A 17,615-nucleotide genomic window follows, 5' to 3' on the forward strand; every position below is an offset into this window, starting at 1 on the left:
GGCGCTATCTAAGACCCGACGGGAGGGAGCTCGAGGTGGGGGGGAGGACAAAGAGGCTGGTAAGGGAGTTTGTCTGAGACTGTGAAGATGAGGAAATTGATATTGAATGTGGTTTCGTAGAGGTCGTACTGAGTGTTTAGGCTGTGTTTGGTAGGTTTGTCCTTTGATGTATCCATTGGTTGTACACGACACCAACTGAAACGCTTGTCCAAGCTTATCTAGAGGTGGTGATGGCTTCGATGACGACAATTAACTTGCTCGAAAGCACGTGAAGGCGCCACTAATCGGAGAACTCTTTCTGAAATACAACCCGTCACAATATCATCCTTCTACCTACGAACTCGGTCTGTATCATGAGCTACCTCTAGTCTTTTTTGCGTCGATTTCATCCAAGGTACGAAGCCATGTCTAATCAATTCTCATCGTCATTTGAACAAAGAGCTTCAATAAGCTGACTTTCGAGCTTTGACTTTCGTCATCGCCTGATGCCAGCTTTTACCAAGGCCCAGGCCCCTGCATAGCTGAACCGCGCGAACTTCGTCTCAGCCAATGAGAGCTGGATTTTTTCAATGGGTGGGCGGAACTTGAATCGGCTTGTGAGCGGCTAAAATCTCCATGGACTTCACGACGACACTGTTTAGATATCTGAGAACTCAGCAGGGTAAAAAAATGATTTCGAAAGACATGTGGATCTTATTGAAATATTTTGGTCTTCTGAGGATGTGATGCGGCTTTACTGTTGAATATCCACCTGTTTTCATGTTATACTTCAAGGATTGAGGAGTTACCCTGCACCATTTCTCGATGTTTCATGGCATGGCGACAGCACACTCGGATTTGACAACTTTTTCTCAACAAACTCAAAATCGATTATTCTTCGCTAGAGTTCGCTGCCAAGCATCAAAATCCCCAAGTCCAAACTGCGCGGGTCCCTTTCGCTTGGGGGGCTCTGTACTGAGTTGATTTTAGCATTTTCCTCTATAGTACTATCCATTCATAGCTTTCCACTTTGAGAGTCAGCTAACAGCAACAACAAGTCGAAAGCATTACGAACCTTTCCTCAGCTCAGCCGAATCTTCTGCAGGAGTGTTTCCAGCACCAGAAACAGACTTGGCTCTCTTAGCTTCTTGTTGCTTTAGAAGCGTTTCCTTCCTCTTTGTAGCTTCTTGTTGCGAGTCAAGAGCACCATTGATACTCCAGTGCAGACGATGCACAGCGTCATAAGCATGACTGTTCTTGAACGCAGCGAATGAGCAGAGGAGGATATGGGCGTTGAGTAGTATGAGGTTCTTAGATTTCCGGATGTCATTCACGAGATCACTTTTCTCTTTGATGGCCCCGACTCGCGCGAACAAGGTTGCTTCGACTATGGCTCTGACGTGCTCGGGAACAATATGTCTTGCCCAAGACTTCCCGAGACTGCTGGCAATGTGCTTGTAGTATTGAACCGACTTTTCCTGACATGCGCAGGGTGGTGCGAAGATATCGTGTATGGGGCAAATGGAGAGCCTGTGGAAGTGGTTGTCGCATTCGGTCAAAAACTCGCAGATGATGCCTTCTACCTCCGCTTTGGTCATTTTTGATCGGTCGTCTGAGCCGCCAAAGACTGCTGTACAGATTCGTGATAACGAGACTGGCGTGGTTATCAAGGGGAATTTCAGCCCGGGAGTTCTGGTGAGAAGCCTATAGGACATGCCGCGTTCGGGATCTGACATTGTGAAATATTCAGAGTGTAGAGTTGAAGTGACCTGGTGTGTCGTGGTGGACTCTACATACCCTCCCTCCCCTGATATACTGACGGTTCAGCCAAGGCGTCGTAATACAGATTTCGAGAAAGAGGGGAATCATCAGAGACAGGCAAGTTAAGTTCAAAACACCTGTTGATGTTGCTAATCATGTAGTTGCAGCCTGTGTCTCTGTTGCTAGTGATAAGTTATCTGTGCAGAAACAACGTTTGGGGAGGCCTCACAACATGGGGATGTGAGGGGATCTCGAACCGTAAAAGCTTCGCGGCCAATAACTTTGTTTGCAGATGTTTCGTCCTTGGGAAGGCATGCTTGTTGGTATTGACAATGAGTGACGAAGGAAGCTGTGAAGGAAGCTGATGTTTGAGAGCAGGCGTGACCATCAAACGCAATATGTGGACGACTGAGAGTAGAAGGTACAACTTGAAGATGTGCCCATAACGTTTACAAATTTGTCATGTTTGAGGGGTACCTGATTCACCTGATTCACGTGAGTTATTCCATCAAACAATCTCGGGATAAAACAGAGTATAATGTCACTTCAGCACTGCACATAAACTTTGAGGCTTCAACTGAAGGATAATAGCTGGTTAGATATTGATATGTACCAATCAACTCAAAGATGCTATGGTTTACCACCCAATCATAATGGACCAAATAAAGCTTTTTAAACATAGATTGGCCGCCTCGATGATTGCCCTCTTCACCAGTATTCTGATACAAGATCACTTCAACAACGACAGTTTATAGCCCAGTATCCGCATCTGTTACAAGAGGCAGCCAGGAACCTTAGTAAGTTACAGGCTCAGGTAACTTTAACCACTACACAATCACCTTGATCATGCAGCTACTGCAAACTACTGTCACATACGACCATAGCTCTCGGAGAATACGGGATCCCGTCTGCTCTCCCATCGTCAAGTCGAGGAGCGGTGAATTAGTACTCGGGTCGGTGACGACCGGGGAATCCTCACTGTTGTATGTTTTTTGGCATCTTTTCTCGTCACTTTTTGCTAGTCACAGTCTCATGATTATTCGGATCGTCGCTGTTGTTGTTGGTTTGATGTTTTGTTAGGTAGCATCTCTCACAGCCCTACGGCTTGGCGACCGCCAATTGGCTCGTCGTGCCCCGCATTGGCTCGCTTATCGCTTATCTTATCTAATGCGACTGTGATGATGTCGGCAGTTCGAACCAACAGTCAGTTCTCAACTTCATTTCACCGCCAACATTTATGCAAATGCTCCGTAAGAGGAATCACAAGACCAGAAGTGGCTGCTTAATATGCAAGTAGGTAACACAATCGAATTGATGTCTTCAATCCACGCTCTAACGCTTTCTCTTCAGGGCGCGTAAGATAAAATGCGATGAGGGCAAACCGACGTGTCAGCGATGCATTAGTGCGGGTCGCAAATGTCAAGGCCTGGGATATGGTCAGGCCTCATACTCTCATCTTGCGCTCTACCGTCCCCAGAACCACGTCCTGGGAGACAATGTGAGGGCCGACTCACGAGCTATCGAGTTCTTCTGCAGGGTTGCGGCTCCTTCGTTATCAGGGCCTATCGACCCATACTTCTGGACCAATGTTGTCTTACAATTCTGCGACCATGAACCAGCTGTCAGACACTCCATCATGACAATCAGTTCTCTATTTGAGAACCTACAGTCAAAAGACAATTCTTCTGCTGTTGCGACCCAGCGCAGTGTCTTTGCGTTGAAGCATTATAATGCGGCGATTCGGGAACTCCAGACTCCGCATAAGCCAGATATAATATTGGCGTTACTGACTTGCCTCATGTTTGTGTGCATCGAGGTTTTACAGTCTAATGGAGACGTGGCTATCCGACACTGCCACCATGGGATGAATCTGATTAATACGTCGAATCCACCGAAATGGGTGCTGCATTATCTATTGCCGATATTTCGGCGGATGAGCATCTTACCCTTTTACTTTGGCGACTCACAGCCTATGGGCTACTCTGAATCTCCAACGATACCCGAATCCTTCTCTTCACATTTTCAAGCTCAAACCTCGATCGATGCTATTTACAACATGACTATACAGCATTTCAGGCGGACAGCCGACTACCGTCTCGGCGATATGAGAAACGAGCCAGCTACACCAGATGTCCTTCTCGAACAATATGAAATCCATGACTTGTTGGAACAGTGGAAATCCTCGTTCGATAAATTCGAAGATGAAACGCCCCAAGGCCTGACACATACATCGTTGACGTCGCGGATATGGCTCTTCCATGTATATGAGGTCTGCATGGTATTATCTCGCGTGCAGTTCGTCACCGATGAGATGGATTATGATGCCTTCATCCCCAACTTCACACGCATGGTCGAGGGTGCTCGAGAGCTAGCTGGACTAAGGGCGAGGTCAACACCATCTGAATTCCATTTCGAGATGGGTTTCGCGCCATATCTCTTCTTCGCTGCTATCAAATGCCGCGTTTTGGAAACTCGTATCGAAGCACTCCGGTTAATGGGCGTTCTTTGTGCCGCGCAAGAAAGTCTCTGGAATAGCCATACGCTCCAGGTCGTCGCTCAGCGAATAGTCGATCTCGAGCATGGAATATCAGGAAAAGATGTCGATAGCTTTGTTACCCAGTATGGCGTGTTACCGCCTGATATAATGAGAGTCAGACACTTTGTCATAGGGCCAGCTGAATCAGGATTGGATGGTTCGGCGGGCAGAGAGTTGACCTTTTACATGACGAAAAAGGACGGCGGTCTATATCTGAAACGGGAGAGGTTTCCAGGCAAAGGACCGAATGAAGCTGCTGAAGGTGCGCCAGGTGTTTTTGAAGTAGATCTTGAGATGGATAAGCTGAGTTTGTCTGAGATCGCAACTTGGAGTAGCACGAGATCAGGCAGTGTTTAAATATCAAAGAAATGCCAGGATTGTTCATTCATCTTTTTTTTGTCAGTCTATCTTTCTTTCATGAATCATTACCGCGACTCAAAACCGCGCAACCCCTCAATTCAACCCATGCGCCATTCTGTAGCAAAACCAATAGCTTTCTTCCTCAAACACCCAACACCGATTTGTAGTCTATTGGAAGTCATTGGGCCAGCACTTCTCCTTAGGCCAGAGCTTAGCGTCGTGTGTTGACGCGTGGACCTCGAGCTGGAGCTTGTTGGTGTTGACAATCTCCTTGCGGCAATTTTGGCACTACATATTTTAGACAACGTCAACTTGACGAGGAGAGTTACATACGATTGAGGTGGGCTTGGGAGCCTTGACGGGGAGACCATTGGGCTTGACTGGAGCGCGAGTACCGGCAGCGTCGGCCCTCTTGTGCTCCTTGTTTCTCTGTGAAATGTCAGATGATTTGTCGTTCGTAGTTGAGGTCAGTGAATGACATACGCGATCCTTCTTTGAGATAGGCATGACGACGGTGATTGAGAGAGTCTTAGTGGTGAATTGAGAGTTGAATGGAGAGTGAAAGTTCAGGGTCCTCGGGTGGAGAAAGAATATCGAGAAGAGAAAGAAAATGGAAAAAAACTCTCCATGAATTTGTGGAGATGAGCCGCCACAAAGAAAATCACTCCACTATTTGAATCCCTTAGCAAGGTGACAATAGTGGTCTAGAGCGATCGATTTGGCAGTATCTGGACCCGCATGTGTATGTTGTTCAACTACGTCTATCTTATCACACATCATTCATGATAAAGATCATCATAAACTAGGTAGGCATCCTAATGTTCTAAATTCACCTATTTAGCAAATACTTTCAGTACCTTAGTCTTGTTCTTAGAATTAAAATGCTTCTATTTCACCATTCTCCCAGCACCTGCCTGCCAATGTCTGCCAGTGCCGCCAATGGAGCCAATAACAGCCTCAGTCAGCTACCTCAGTCTCTGTTTCCAGGTCTTTCTACCTCACTCGGAGGACTCAATCTCTTCTGTCTCTCGTCTTCTCTCTCCTTCATTCATTTCACTAACTTCATGTCCTCGCGATGATGGATGTCTCCCCCAGACGTGACCACTTCCCCCTCCTCGGAGTCCCTAATGAAGTGCTGCGCATGATCATGGAGAAAGCCTCTGAGCAACAGCCGACGAACAACTATCCGAATCAAGCAGTGCTCCCTTACTACGGCGACCTTCTTTCTTCGGCCTTGGTCTGCTCCAGACTCAATGCGGCTGCGACCGAGGTCCTTTATTCTTGTATATGCATCTACACAGATGAATATCGTGACGACGACTTTAACCCCCAGCTTTCTCCTTCCACACGAGTCCTACGCCTCCATCGCACTTTGCGAGAGAACATAGAACTTCGGCGCTTTTGCACTCGCTTCATATTGCACCACAGGCAAAGCCTACGACATGCCGGCGATGTGGAATCCCTCAGCCTCCCCATATACGAAACCTTGGACCCTGCAGAGCCGCATCAGCAACTGTCTGCTCCCTGGCCAAAGACCTGTGCTTCGATTATCCTGGATTGTACAAATTGGCTCTTTAACACTAGGACCTTGGTCATATCTGGGGGTGTGCATGGCACACTTGTCCAGGAGCTTGGTGAAATTACATTCCATGTACTGTCCTGCGCAAGAATGAGCATGCCACGATTGGAGTGCATCGACATCTTAAACGACATATCATTCCATCGCTATCAGCTGACTTCATTCGATATTCAACTGGCGCTGGGCGGCGGCTGCTTGAACCTTAAGCATTTGATGATTCGGCAGCGTGTGTGCAGAGCCTCGTACTTATATAGAAGCTATGCTCTCGGGAGGGTGAGTATCCCATTAATTTATAACCGTACGTACCGAAGCAGCTACATACTGACTGACCGCAATTAGCTTCACAACTCCAATCCATGTTCTGGGTTCTCTCTTACCAGTCTCACTCTCACTAATTTAACTGATCATCACGACTTGGTGAGAAACTTTATGACATGGCTGAAAGGCCTCAAGCACTTCACCATGCGATGGGACCGGGGATCCGTATCTGAAAGTACAAGAGACTTCCGTTGGAGACTTGAATTGGTTGGTGATATCCTAAAACCTCACCGAGACTCCATCAAATCTATCAAACTCGGAAAGATGGCCGAGGGTGGTCTAGGCAACTTTGACGCCTCAAACTTTCCCAATCTCGAGACCTTGCATATACACCACAAGGATCTCAAGGACATTATTATCTCGACCTGCCCGCAGCTTCAAGCAGCGAGGTTGCAAGACGTGGTTATGACCACGGATAACATCGAGGAAGAAATGTTTTACAATGCTTCATATTACCATGAATAGGGACAAAGCTTTTTCAGGATTATGATTTTTTAGTCACACTCAATACGAGGCTACAGGTAGCAAAGAATAAATCAGCAAAATCCGTCCACATCGATCGAGCAACCAGTATCCAGTATCCAGTATCCAGCATAAGACCACGAGCAACATGGGAGACCCGGATTCTTTGTCTACATCGATAGCGCTAGGCAGGGCAGTTACGGAAACAAACTGCGCACTGGTACGTTGCCCAGTGCGTGATGAAACGCTCGCAACCATGGCATCCGGGACACTGGCATATCATTCGGCGAGCACAGTGATGATTCTGGGGCTTTTTTGTGGCGGAGACTGAAGCGACAGGAGGCGAGTGGGTAACCTCGCAAATCAAGGAGTCGGCAGGAGGCAGTTGGGGAATGGTGATAGAACTCATAATGTATAATAGCGAGGCCTCTTGGGAATTTGAGGTCTAGATACGATGAAATTGGGCATGTTTCGTCTGGAGCTTGCGAAACGGGTCAATTTATACTTGAGTCTCTGGACTTATTCACGGAATGGTATCCAGAGATCGTAGATGCACTCTCAAATACTTTTCTGGTCCCCTTGTAAATCGTTTATGCTGAACTGTTCTTTGACGGTGCTTGAGATACAGCGATAGTGAAAGACGTAGGATGTTACACAAACTCCGTTATTCAGTCTTGTTCCCAACTGTGAATGCTGACCATCATTCAGTGTGCCCTCAATCGTATGTATAGTGAGTGATAGACCAAGACCAACTTGAAGAATTACCTGCTGAGACGAATTTACATCCACTTGATCAGATGCAATCCTTCGCCTCTGAACACTTTTCTCCTCCTCTAGATCTCGCCTTTCTTTCCAATACTCTGCGATAAACACAAAGCCAGCATGTTTTTATTTCTCGTCTCTCCAAATCAGAATACCCTTGGCGTAGAGGCCGCTGATGATTCCAACCCCCTTTCCGGCGTCCCTGACAGCAGTCGAGCTAGACGGATATTCAGTGTCGACATAGAGGTGCTTCAGCCCTTCAGTCTCACTCCATTCAGACACCCAAGAAACAGCCTGCAGTTCACGACAGGAATCTTTTACAGTAGGGTCCGCGCGTTCGTATTCAAAGGGGTCGTTGCAAAAACGACGCGACTGCGTGAACTTTGCCAGGGCAGGCAGGTGGCCGTGTCCGGCGATCATGAGCTTTCTACCAGATCCAGAGAGGTTGTCGGGAATGAAAGGAAGTTTGATTCTGGAGGTCTCTTTGAACGTTGTGGCGTCTGGAGTGTTAAACATATAAATGGCTGCTCGTGAGGATGACGCCACCGCAACGGTTGAACTGTTGATGATCTCGATACCGTTGGCAAAAGGAACCCACGCGACAACCTTAACATCGATGTCTGAACCTTTAAGGCTGCAATGAACCACTGTTCCTGTAGGTGGGCTCAGGTATGTCTCCAGGTTGCTGAGCAGGAATGACTGCTTCTTGGTGATGTAGTGGTCGTTGGTCACGTAGAACTCATGTCCGTTGATAGACGCAATTGAATTTGGCGCATTGATGAGAGGGTGCTGAATCGTTTGGATGTAACTAGCAGTCAATGATCCAATGTCGAGATTGAAGAGCTCAATACGTGATCCTGCGACGGCATGGCTCACGACGAAGAGATTCGATGTCTCAAGATCAAATGCCATGCCCAGGGTATGAAAGTCAGATGCATGAGGGAATCCGGCCAATTTGATCCTCTTGAGGGATTCAGCGTCGGAACCATCGGTGATTGTGTAGTCATATGCCCAAAGCTCAGCATTTTTGGTGACATTTCCTGCAAAGACTCCCTGCACTTGTTAGTAACAATCGCTGAGTACGGGATTGAAACGAACCATGACGGTGTTGTGTCGCTCTCTTCCTGGATCACAGGCAAGAATTGCAAGATGATACTCCTCAATGAGTAGAACATCCTCGCAACTCCTTATCTGATCTTCAAATTTGACTTCATATTTCCCGATGTTGTTCACCTTGGTGATACGCGAGGGGGCATTTTGATAAAAGGTCTGAATCAGATTGATCCTCTCGTACACGAAAGAAGCAATCAGTCCAATGAGTAGAATCCCCTAAATTCCTTAGTAAGTCTCCCCGAATATTGTCTTTATCACTCACGAATATCGATCTCGAAGACATAGCTTTCGGGGTTTGAGCGATGCAGAGAGGGGAAGTCGGAGTTTGAGAAGGATTAAGTTTCGGTGGAACCTCCGTCGCTATGACCCCAATTAAGCTTCCATGGCTTCCGATGCGACCACGGTCGGTTCTGGGATTTTCCAATTCCGAATGTTTCACATGCGGATCCTTTATTCGAGGAGGATTTAGTATCTATTTTGTTGGATCAACTTGTTTTTTTGTTGGCCGCTTACTTAGACGAATTTCTGGTGGAGTCGGACTTGGCGTGTAAGCAGACGTAGAGTGACCGCGTTTACGTGATGGCTCCGCCTCGAAATAGCCGTTGATATTCTTATCATAGATTAAAAGTCTGCTTTTGGTAACTGGCTACATAATGTTGTTTTTTATCAGCGTCTTGTGGATTATGGTTGCCGTTCAAAAGACTATTCCTCCGCCGTCGACAACCATATCAGACCCGTTGATGTAGCTCCCAGCCTTGGAACACAATAGAACAACTATTCCACTCAATTCCTCGGGCATTCCCATTCTTCCACTCGGATTCCTCTCGGCCCATGACCTTCTTGCATCTGCTAGTCCCTCTCCCTCGTTCAGAATAGTATCCATGTATCCAGGGCTGATGCTGTTCACAGTAATTCCATATCGCGCCCACTCTGCCGCGAGACTACTTTTTAGCATTAACAGAGCTCCCTTGGATGTATTATATGCAACTTGTGGCTGCGGATAGTTGACCCTATGGGCTGATATGCTGGCAATAAAAATGATGCGGCCGCCGGTGTTGGCTTTGACCATTTCTCTTGCTGCAGCTTGGGCACAGATGAAGCTCCCAGTTGTGTTGACATCGAGGAGCTTTCTGAAGACTTTTGGTGACAGGTCGAGGGCATGAGTGCAGTTGACTATACCCGCGAAGCAAACGAGGTAATCAAGGCCGCCAAGTTTCTCAACTGTTGAAGCCATAATCCGTCCTATAGCTTCTTCATCGGTTACATCCACAGACGCTGCCTCAATTTTCGTTTCCGGAAAGTCTTTCCTAAGATCATCAAGTTTGCTCATCGCAGACTCCGAATTCACATCAAGGTCAAGCAGCATCAGCCCAGCCAGGCCGTGCTGCAACAGTGCTCGAACAACAGTCAATGCAATGTTTCCCAGCCCTCCGGTAACAACTGCAATGCCGGGGACTTGAAATCTTGTCGAAGGATCATCTGAAGTTGAAGCTGTACGTGCTTGAGCTGCAGAAGGTAGAGATGCGATGCCGTTCACAAGCGTCATGGAAGGAAGCTGCCGCTTGGTAAGGTCTTCACGTGCTGCTGGGTCACTCATTGTCGAGGTTGGTTCAGAAACCTATCAGATCTAAGAATGGCTTTCCAAAGAAAATGTAGTAAGATACCTTAAGGTACGTTACACTGCTATGCCCGGCCTGGGCTGAGAACACCTCCTCACTTGGGGTGCATTGCACGTGACGCATTGCATCTCATTGGCAAACCTTAGAGTAATTTAGGCCATATTTGGTCATAATTTAGACCAATTTATGGGAAATTAGAAGATTTTAGAAAAACTACGGATACTGCAGTAGTTATTACTATTAAAGTCCTGGACTTATTATAATATGCACTTATAAAGCAAGGTATCAATGTATTGAGAAGAAACAGGATAAAGCTTTATTGTAAAAGACCACTTCAACCACCAAAAACACCAAAGACACCACCCATGCTGTAAAAGATTTTGCTGGATTTGCTGAGAAAAAGAGTGTGTGTGAGAGAGAGAGAGAAGCTGCAACCATATTTTTACTCTGGTGTATATTCTAGAATCCACTTGAAGTCTGGCTCGCCTCCTGGGATCATTGATTTCTCCCATTTGCCAAGTCTTGTCATTTTTGGCGAGACACTATACTCATAAGGATCAGAGTACTGCCCAGTCCATTGTGAAACTTCAGGACTTGCACTATACTCTATCATAGAAGAGTATTCACCAGTCCATTGTGAAGTAGGACTTGCACCATACTCTGTCTTAGAAGACTACTGACCAGTCCAGCCAGGAGTTTGTTCTGAGTTGCTGGCTGGTGGTGAGATGCTGTCAGTGCTGTTGGTGCTTGGCCAAGACTCCAAAGTGGATTCTGATTCAGAAGTATGGTTACTGTATTCATCCCATGGGTCAAATGGGTTCTCAAACTGGTCTAGATACTCTTGCTTCATACACAGCGCGCACTTTCTTGAGTCTTCATGCCATTCTCCCTCGAACAAGCTCCAAGATGATTCTTCCTCCTCAACTGGACACTCTGTATAGAAGTCACAGGATGAGGGGAGGCTTGTTCGCTCAGTAGAGGTCTCTCCTGCCGAAACACTTGAGACTTGCCGAGAGGAGTAGTCAGTTCTTGCGTTGCCCTTTGATTGTTCGGAGAACAAGGACTCTGACTTTGGCTTTGACATTCGACGAGTGCCGCTGGTGCGGAACATTTTGAGGAGACACATGGTATTGAAGAAACCAAGGCTCTGACTAGACCAGGAGAAATATGCCTCTACCAATACTTAAGTGAGGATACTGTCTTTAATGACGACAGGAGGACTTGTGTTGATATGAAAAGAAGAGAATGACAGATGTACCGGATGCTGATGTAGACTTGACAGGAGAGTTGTATAGAGAATCTCTCACCAGCACCTTGAAAAGGGTTGTCAAGCAACAAATAACTAAAACTATGTTAGCAACATGTCCAAGACCCACAAGCTCTTAAAAGGTAGCTTGCGAGAATCAGCAAGTACACCGCGATGTTTGGATGGTGGTTCCAAGTGTCTGCCAGAGAGTAATGCAGCAATAGAAAACTGACAGCAGAGCAACTTGATGTGCTTGTAAGAAGAAAGCAGTAACCACGATGAAACCTTTTTAACGGGAAATCAAGGGGGTATTTATGTTCAGTGGCCGTCAATTTGACTTAAGATTCAAAGATATGTACATCTATCGGGGTAGTTACATAATTCTCAGTGAGACCTTGGGGTTCGATTTCCATCTATCGTAGAGCCTGGATCGGATAAATGGATAGTTTAGAGCTGTTGGGAGAGTATATTGCTCCAGTATACTTTGGTAAAAGAGAATTTGGGCTGGTTATACCCAGAGTCGGTTGGTGGACAGAATATGCTTTCTGAACTGTGAGTCGAGAGTCACGGGCGAGAGGTTAGGCAGTCGTCGTATGAACCAATGGGGCTGTACACAATTTATGCTCAAACGACTTTATTTCTCATATGATCATCTGATCTTTCGTAGTTCCCGCCCTGTCAGTCCCCGTCTGGGATACTTTCTCCTATAAAGCTACCTAAAGCTGGCCTCTTCTAAGTGGTTATCAAACTCATTCCAATTCTGAATCTTTTCTGTTCACCATGCAAAGTACGACGGTAGGAAAGACTGAGCTATCGCCAATCACGAAGACGGCAATCGAGTCATGGTGAGTAACAAGGCATTTCTTTATGTATGTATATCGTATTGCTTTACAGCCTAATATTGGTTCTCTTATAATTGTACTCATTTGCTAGCTCTCCTACTTATTCTTGCCTGATCCTGAACCCACTGCATTGCCCGGTCATCGGAATCTTTATTCGCAAGCAACTGCGGACTTCCTGTAGCACCACTTAAGGCTGTAATAAGTATACAACCCCACTGCATATTTATCATATCCTTGAAACGGTTTGCGTCTTCCGCCTTCATTTGTATATAGATAAGCTTTCCGGAACGGAGGGTGGCTCCCTTGTTCGTGGGGGTTCCAAGTCTTGTTTCGTAGTCAGCTATAGGTGCTGGATCGCCATAGTCATGAAATCGATGGAGCTCATCGACCAACTCTTGTAGGTTATACCCTATTCCTGTATTATAGACATCGATTTCTTGGCCAAAATATCGTTTCATCTGAGGCGTCCATCGAAACTCCAAAGTGAAATTCATCTCATTCTGTCCAATTGGATCCATATTGAGATACCTGAGTGCGAAATAGCCCCTGCACCACCAGCTATACAGCTGGGGATCCATGGAGATCATATTCCACGCTTTGTCTGATGCACCTGGACTCTCCGGGTCGCACAGGTAGCTTGTACGGGGCACAAAGTCGAAACCGGCTATAAGGCCAAGCCGGCCACCAATCTTTCTCGTTTTTTTAATATTTTCTTGAGTGTTGTTCCAAGAGAAAGGTGCTATATGATAAGCACTAGGCTTCATAGAGCCTGTCAAGATACAAGCATTGCCGTCTCGATTTAAGCATCTTTTCTGCTCAGCCATATCCATATCGTCGTGTTTCTTGACAATCATAGATGAGTTGCTTGTGTCCGTATTGCTCGGTGGTTCATACAGAGAGCCTGAGCAGTCGTCAAGGTCGATTCCACCCTTTTGTGTTGATGATACTGCTTGCGACACAGCTGGCGGCTGCCAATGGTGTCCTAAGTCTCGTTTACCGAGATGCTGAAGGTCCACAAACTGTTAGTTGGTTCCATAATCATTAATAATACGGTAGATACTTACAATACTTACAGACCGGCGCAATGGAATCGAGATTTATTCTCAGAAATAGCAGCCGGTCCACTGACAACTGTCCCCCAGGTTCAAGATGTAACAGTGGAGTTGTCAAAATTGCGGCAACCTGTTCGGCACGGAGACGAAACTCAGGCTTGTCTTCCCATTTTCCGAGAGCGGATTCCAAAGATCTGGCGTACTCAATTCTCTCTTCAAGTTCTCAACCGGGAGGAGATCAGTACATCGATCAGTAAAGTACTTGGACGCTGTTGGGGCGCTCATTTTGACGGCTTCTAGGTCTGTAAACTTGGGGAAAGGGGGGGCATTTTGATGTCTTGGATGCGTATATATACCTTAGGCCAGCAGAAGGATTAAACTTTATTAAAGGTTCTGCTTTTCTTCCTTCTAGAAGTCTTATTTGTAAACTCTTAAGGCCAAGGTAACTCGTTCGGCTCAAATGGTGGCGCGCAAGTCCATTTAGACTTCTGAGAGCCGACGACTATTGCATACGTACCTTACGATAAGGTACCTAGGTACCTAGGTAAGCGGCCTGGCCTTCGAGATGCAACCAACAACCTCGACGGAGGATTTGCTGGCGAAAAGTAAGTATGGTAGGGGAACCCAGAATATTAACTGTGCGTACTTCAGCGGTAGCACTTTGTTTCTTCAAAGGGAATAAGTTTTAGAGCCTTTCTGTCCATGGAGCAAGAGGCTATCACGCGCGAGCAACGAACTACTGGGACCGAGCCGCATCATTCCAACAGCACATCCAGAACTGCTCCAACATGCTGCCAACTTTTATCTCCACCATAAGAACTTGGACCAGGTCCTCTAGGATGTCAAGCTTCTCTGCGCGTGAGCCCGGAATATTTGGGCAGTTCACTGCCACGGTGTTGGTCAATGCGACCAATATGCCCATCGACACCATGCATCGAGTATCGGTAATTCCATGAAATGGCGCATCTTGTCTGATATATGGCTCTAGTTACTTACTATTCTTAGCCCTGACTCCGATCTCACATCTTCATCTGCAAATGGCTGGGTACACTGCGTCATGTTCAATCTATACCAAAACTCCATCTACTGCCTGACCTTTCAGCACTACATCACCAGATTTGCTTCAATAACTTCTTCCAGTCTTCAGGGTATTATAACTCTCATACGTCCAGTCACTCTTCCTCGTAACGTCGTCAAACATTGGAACCCGCCAGTCTTGACACCAAGCGCACATCACCCCTTCCTACTCCATCACCGATCACCCAATATCTTCAGCTTCCTCCTGATGCTCTTCAACTTCCCATCTCTCAAGAACTTCTGATTCGGTGACTCAACCACCTCCACTTGCCTGCTATCTAGCTCGACCGACACAACAGGCGTTGACCCTGGCAGCTCAGCTAACTGTAACTCTGACCATGTCCCCCCTGATCGTAACTCATATCCTGAAGGCGGGACACCACTCGACACTGGAGTCAAGGGCAACTCTGCTGGTCGCGAGGGTACGTCGCCGACGAGTTCGACTGGTGACGATGACGATATGGCACTGGGTGTTGCGAAGGATGGTCTTTCGGAGCTGCTGCCTGATGAGACGGAGAATCTCTCCTGCGCCCGTCCTCTATTGAACCTTCGTGTCAAGTCTGGTGAGAGCATCTTGTCGATTTCGGCCTCACTATACCCCCTCGCCTTAAGACTCTTTGGAACAGCGGGTTTGCCCCAGTCATCTTTGTGCTTTGTATCCGCATGGCTATTCACCAATGTTTCCACAATTCGCCTTCGTTCTTTGCTTAGTCTTCCCTTTCCTTTTAGCTCAGAACGTTCGCAGGTAATCATCAATGGGGTCTCATTCGACCCGGACACCAAATTGACGTCTGCGCCTTCAGCTACCAACAAGCCGACCATGCGCACGTTGCCTTTTTCACAAGCTTTGTGCAGAGCTGTTTCGCCATAACCATCTATCGAATCTATGTTGACCAAATGAAAGCCTTGTTCATTCGGGCAGGAGTGGTGAACTGGCTTTTTGATCTCTTCCAGGAGCAGCCTCAGTGTCTCATCGTTATCGCATCGATGTAATGGAGTGCCGCCTTTGGAGTCCAATACGTGAACAGACCCGGAGATTCGTAATAATGCCTGAAGTGCGAGATTGTTGGAGTGTTGTACTGCCACGAGCAAGGGCGTGTCACCGTTCGCATCGGGTCTCGCATGGTAGACTATAGGTATCAGCTGATGGATGATCTCTATCCGGACAGTCATATCGGCGGCGGCATCGTGAAGCGGAGTGCTCTCTACAAAGTTCTCCTCCGGTATGTATAGTCTCCCCTCGATCTCGGAGGCTTCATACCCATGGTGGCGACACCATAGTATTGTGTCAGCGAGGGCATTCGGCTCTGAGGCCGGATCGTAGCCTAGTTTGTCGAATATGACTTTCTTGAAAGCATCCAAGTTATTCCACTGCCCCATACACTCGTACTGCTCGCACACCAGCATCGATATTCGTGGTATCCTGTCCTCGTACTCCTCGCGGTTCGATAGATATGTGTCCAGTGATATTCTCAAGAACTCAACAGCTCCCTCTCGATCCCGCAACTCAGCGCACAAGATACCGATCTTCTCCTGCTCGGTACAAAAGTCGACGTTATTTCCGTGGCCAGTGTGTTTGTGTAGATTGGACTTGAGGTTCTGTAGTCTCTCCCACGCAAGTGCTTCATACGAGTCCACAAACGGACTACATGCTTTGATGATACGGCAATAGGTAACCTCCATGTCTACCAGCTTGGTAACACTGATAGCATTCGGGTCAATCGCCTGCATCTCTCCACCGTATTTTATCGCTTCGTCATGTGCCTTCTTGGCCATGATTGGGAGTTTGGCATCGTACATTCGTTTCGCTCGTGAGATCGCGGCCTCAAACCGATATTGTAGCTCTATCGGGCTTACACCCGATGGTCTTCTTGGTGTATCGCTTTGCTCTGATGTGTGATCGTGAGGGGATGGGTCGGGGAACTCTCGCTGAGCTGCGATATCGGCGACTTCGTAGAGAGCTTCTCTCCATTTATGTAAATCGCTTGCTTCATCGGGGCTGAGCTGCTCAGGGTTGTCGTCACTGATGCCTTCGAGAAATTGGTGTACTTTGTTTCTGGCCGGGGGGCAACCGGTAGGTGAGTCTAGTCTAGGTACCTTGTGTTAGGAATAGCAGGCAAGGCAATGAAAGGAATGGGAGGGAGCACTTACAATGATAGTGCTGAAGCAGATACCTGGAAAATCTGGACGTTGCGAGAAAGTCGCGTGAGTAACTCCCTATCATCCTGCAACCTCAACTTCAGCTGCTCCCAGTATCTTCCTCCTTTCTTCACTGGTATCGTCCTCTCCAATTGTTCAAGATCGCTCAGAAAGTCCCTGATGAATCTATCAATAGCTCTACAGAGGTTCTGTTCCGGCGCTGTCAGATAGTTCTGTCGCTGGCGTATTCTCTCCTCCATTTGGCTCAAGGCCTCCCTCAACACACTCCCACAAACTCTCCAATGCTCTACATTTCGAGGCGCATCTCTTATAGAGCTTACAACTGTGTCGATACGGTGCCATGCTGTCAGACTGGAAGCAATGAAGCCTTGAATGGCTGAGGCTAACTCTGCCATCTTGGAGAATCCGATATCATGGCGATGTTTTCTTGGAAGGCGTACAGCCGCGAAGATAAGACTTGCGATGACGAATATGGAATATACTGCAACACCCCCGCATTGGCAATCAGCCTACGGATACGATGATCCGTATCATTTCGTACTGTCGAGACTGTACTGTACTGTAGGTACGTAACGCACGACCAACACTTGCTGAACCTGTCAGATGATCATCCTCTCCAATTGTATTTTCAAGCATCCTTGCACCAAAATCGCTCGAGACAGTCGCCACTTAAATGAGTGACAAACATGTCTGATAGGGCTGATATAGGCTTCCCCACGGGACATTCACCAAAGGTGGAGGTTTAATCC

The 17,615-nt window shown here is 47.1% G+C and overlaps 7 protein-coding genes across 7 annotated transcripts; 2 read left to right on the forward strand and 5 right to left on the reverse strand.

The window, feature by feature from the left end:
* Positions 1–1,046: 1,046 nt before the first annotated feature.
* Positions 1,047–1,715, reverse strand: FTJAE_5503 (uncharacterized protein; the record flags this gene model as incomplete). The annotated part of the gene is made up of 1 exon (XM_037352018.1): positions 1,047–1,715. The coding sequence occupies one exon, from the start codon at positions 1,713–1,715 to the stop codon at positions 1,047–1,049; it is 669 nt and encodes a 222-aa protein (XP_037207345.1).
* Positions 1,716–3,027: 1,312 nt separating this feature from the next.
* On the forward strand, positions 3,028–4,633 carry FTJAE_5504 (transcriptional regulatory; the record flags this gene model as incomplete). Its single annotated transcript, XM_037352019.1, has 2 exons — positions 3,028–3,095; positions 3,145–4,633. 2 exons carry the CDS (start codon positions 3,028–3,030, stop codon positions 4,631–4,633), a joined length of 1,557 nt encoding a protein of 518 aa, XP_037207346.1.
* Positions 4,634–4,804: 171 nt separating this feature from the next.
* FTJAE_5505 (uncharacterized protein) lies at positions 4,805–5,143 on the reverse strand (the record flags this gene model as incomplete). Its single annotated transcript, XM_037352020.1, has 3 exons — positions 4,805–4,924; positions 4,970–5,065; positions 5,120–5,143. The coding sequence occupies 3 exons, from the start codon at positions 5,141–5,143 to the stop codon at positions 4,805–4,807; spliced, it is 240 nt and encodes a 79-aa protein (XP_037207347.1).
* Positions 5,144–5,711: 568 nt separating this feature from the next.
* FTJAE_5506 (uncharacterized protein) lies at positions 5,712–6,998 on the forward strand (the record flags this gene model as incomplete). Its single annotated transcript, XM_037352021.1, has 2 exons — positions 5,712–6,488; positions 6,555–6,998. 2 exons carry the CDS (start codon positions 5,712–5,714, stop codon positions 6,996–6,998), a joined length of 1,221 nt encoding a protein of 406 aa, XP_037207348.1.
* Positions 6,999–7,883: 885 nt separating this feature from the next.
* On the reverse strand, positions 7,884–10,467 carry FTJAE_5507 (serum paraoxonase lactonase 3; the record flags this gene model as incomplete). The annotated part of the gene is made up of 5 exons (XM_037352022.1): positions 7,884–8,810; positions 8,856–9,086; positions 9,133–9,230; positions 9,384–9,516; positions 9,574–10,467. The coding sequence occupies 5 exons, from the start codon at positions 10,465–10,467 to the stop codon at positions 7,884–7,886; spliced, it is 2,283 nt and encodes a 760-aa protein (XP_037207349.1).
* Positions 10,468–10,931: 464 nt separating this feature from the next.
* FTJAE_5508 (uncharacterized protein) lies at positions 10,932–11,600 on the reverse strand (the record flags this gene model as incomplete). Its single annotated transcript, XM_037352023.1, has 2 exons — positions 10,932–11,095; positions 11,171–11,600. The coding sequence occupies 2 exons, from the start codon at positions 11,598–11,600 to the stop codon at positions 10,932–10,934; spliced, it is 594 nt and encodes a 197-aa protein (XP_037207350.1).
* Positions 11,601–14,880: 3,280 nt separating this feature from the next.
* On the reverse strand, positions 14,881–17,261 carry FTJAE_5509 (e3 ubiquitin ligase HACE1; the record flags this gene model as incomplete). Its single annotated transcript, XM_037352024.1, has 2 exons — positions 14,881–16,795; positions 16,858–17,261. The coding sequence occupies 2 exons, from the start codon at positions 17,259–17,261 to the stop codon at positions 14,881–14,883; spliced, it is 2,319 nt and encodes a 772-aa protein (XP_037207351.1).
* Positions 17,262–17,615: the final 354 nt, after the last annotated feature.

The sequence above is a fragment of the Fusarium tjaetaba genome, assembly GCF_013396195.1.
Source record: "Fusarium tjaetaba strain NRRL 66243 chromosome Unknown NRRL66243_c0000107, whole genome shotgun sequence".
NCBI classification, from domain to species: Eukaryota; Fungi; Ascomycota; class Sordariomycetes; order Hypocreales; family Nectriaceae; genus Fusarium; species Fusarium tjaetaba.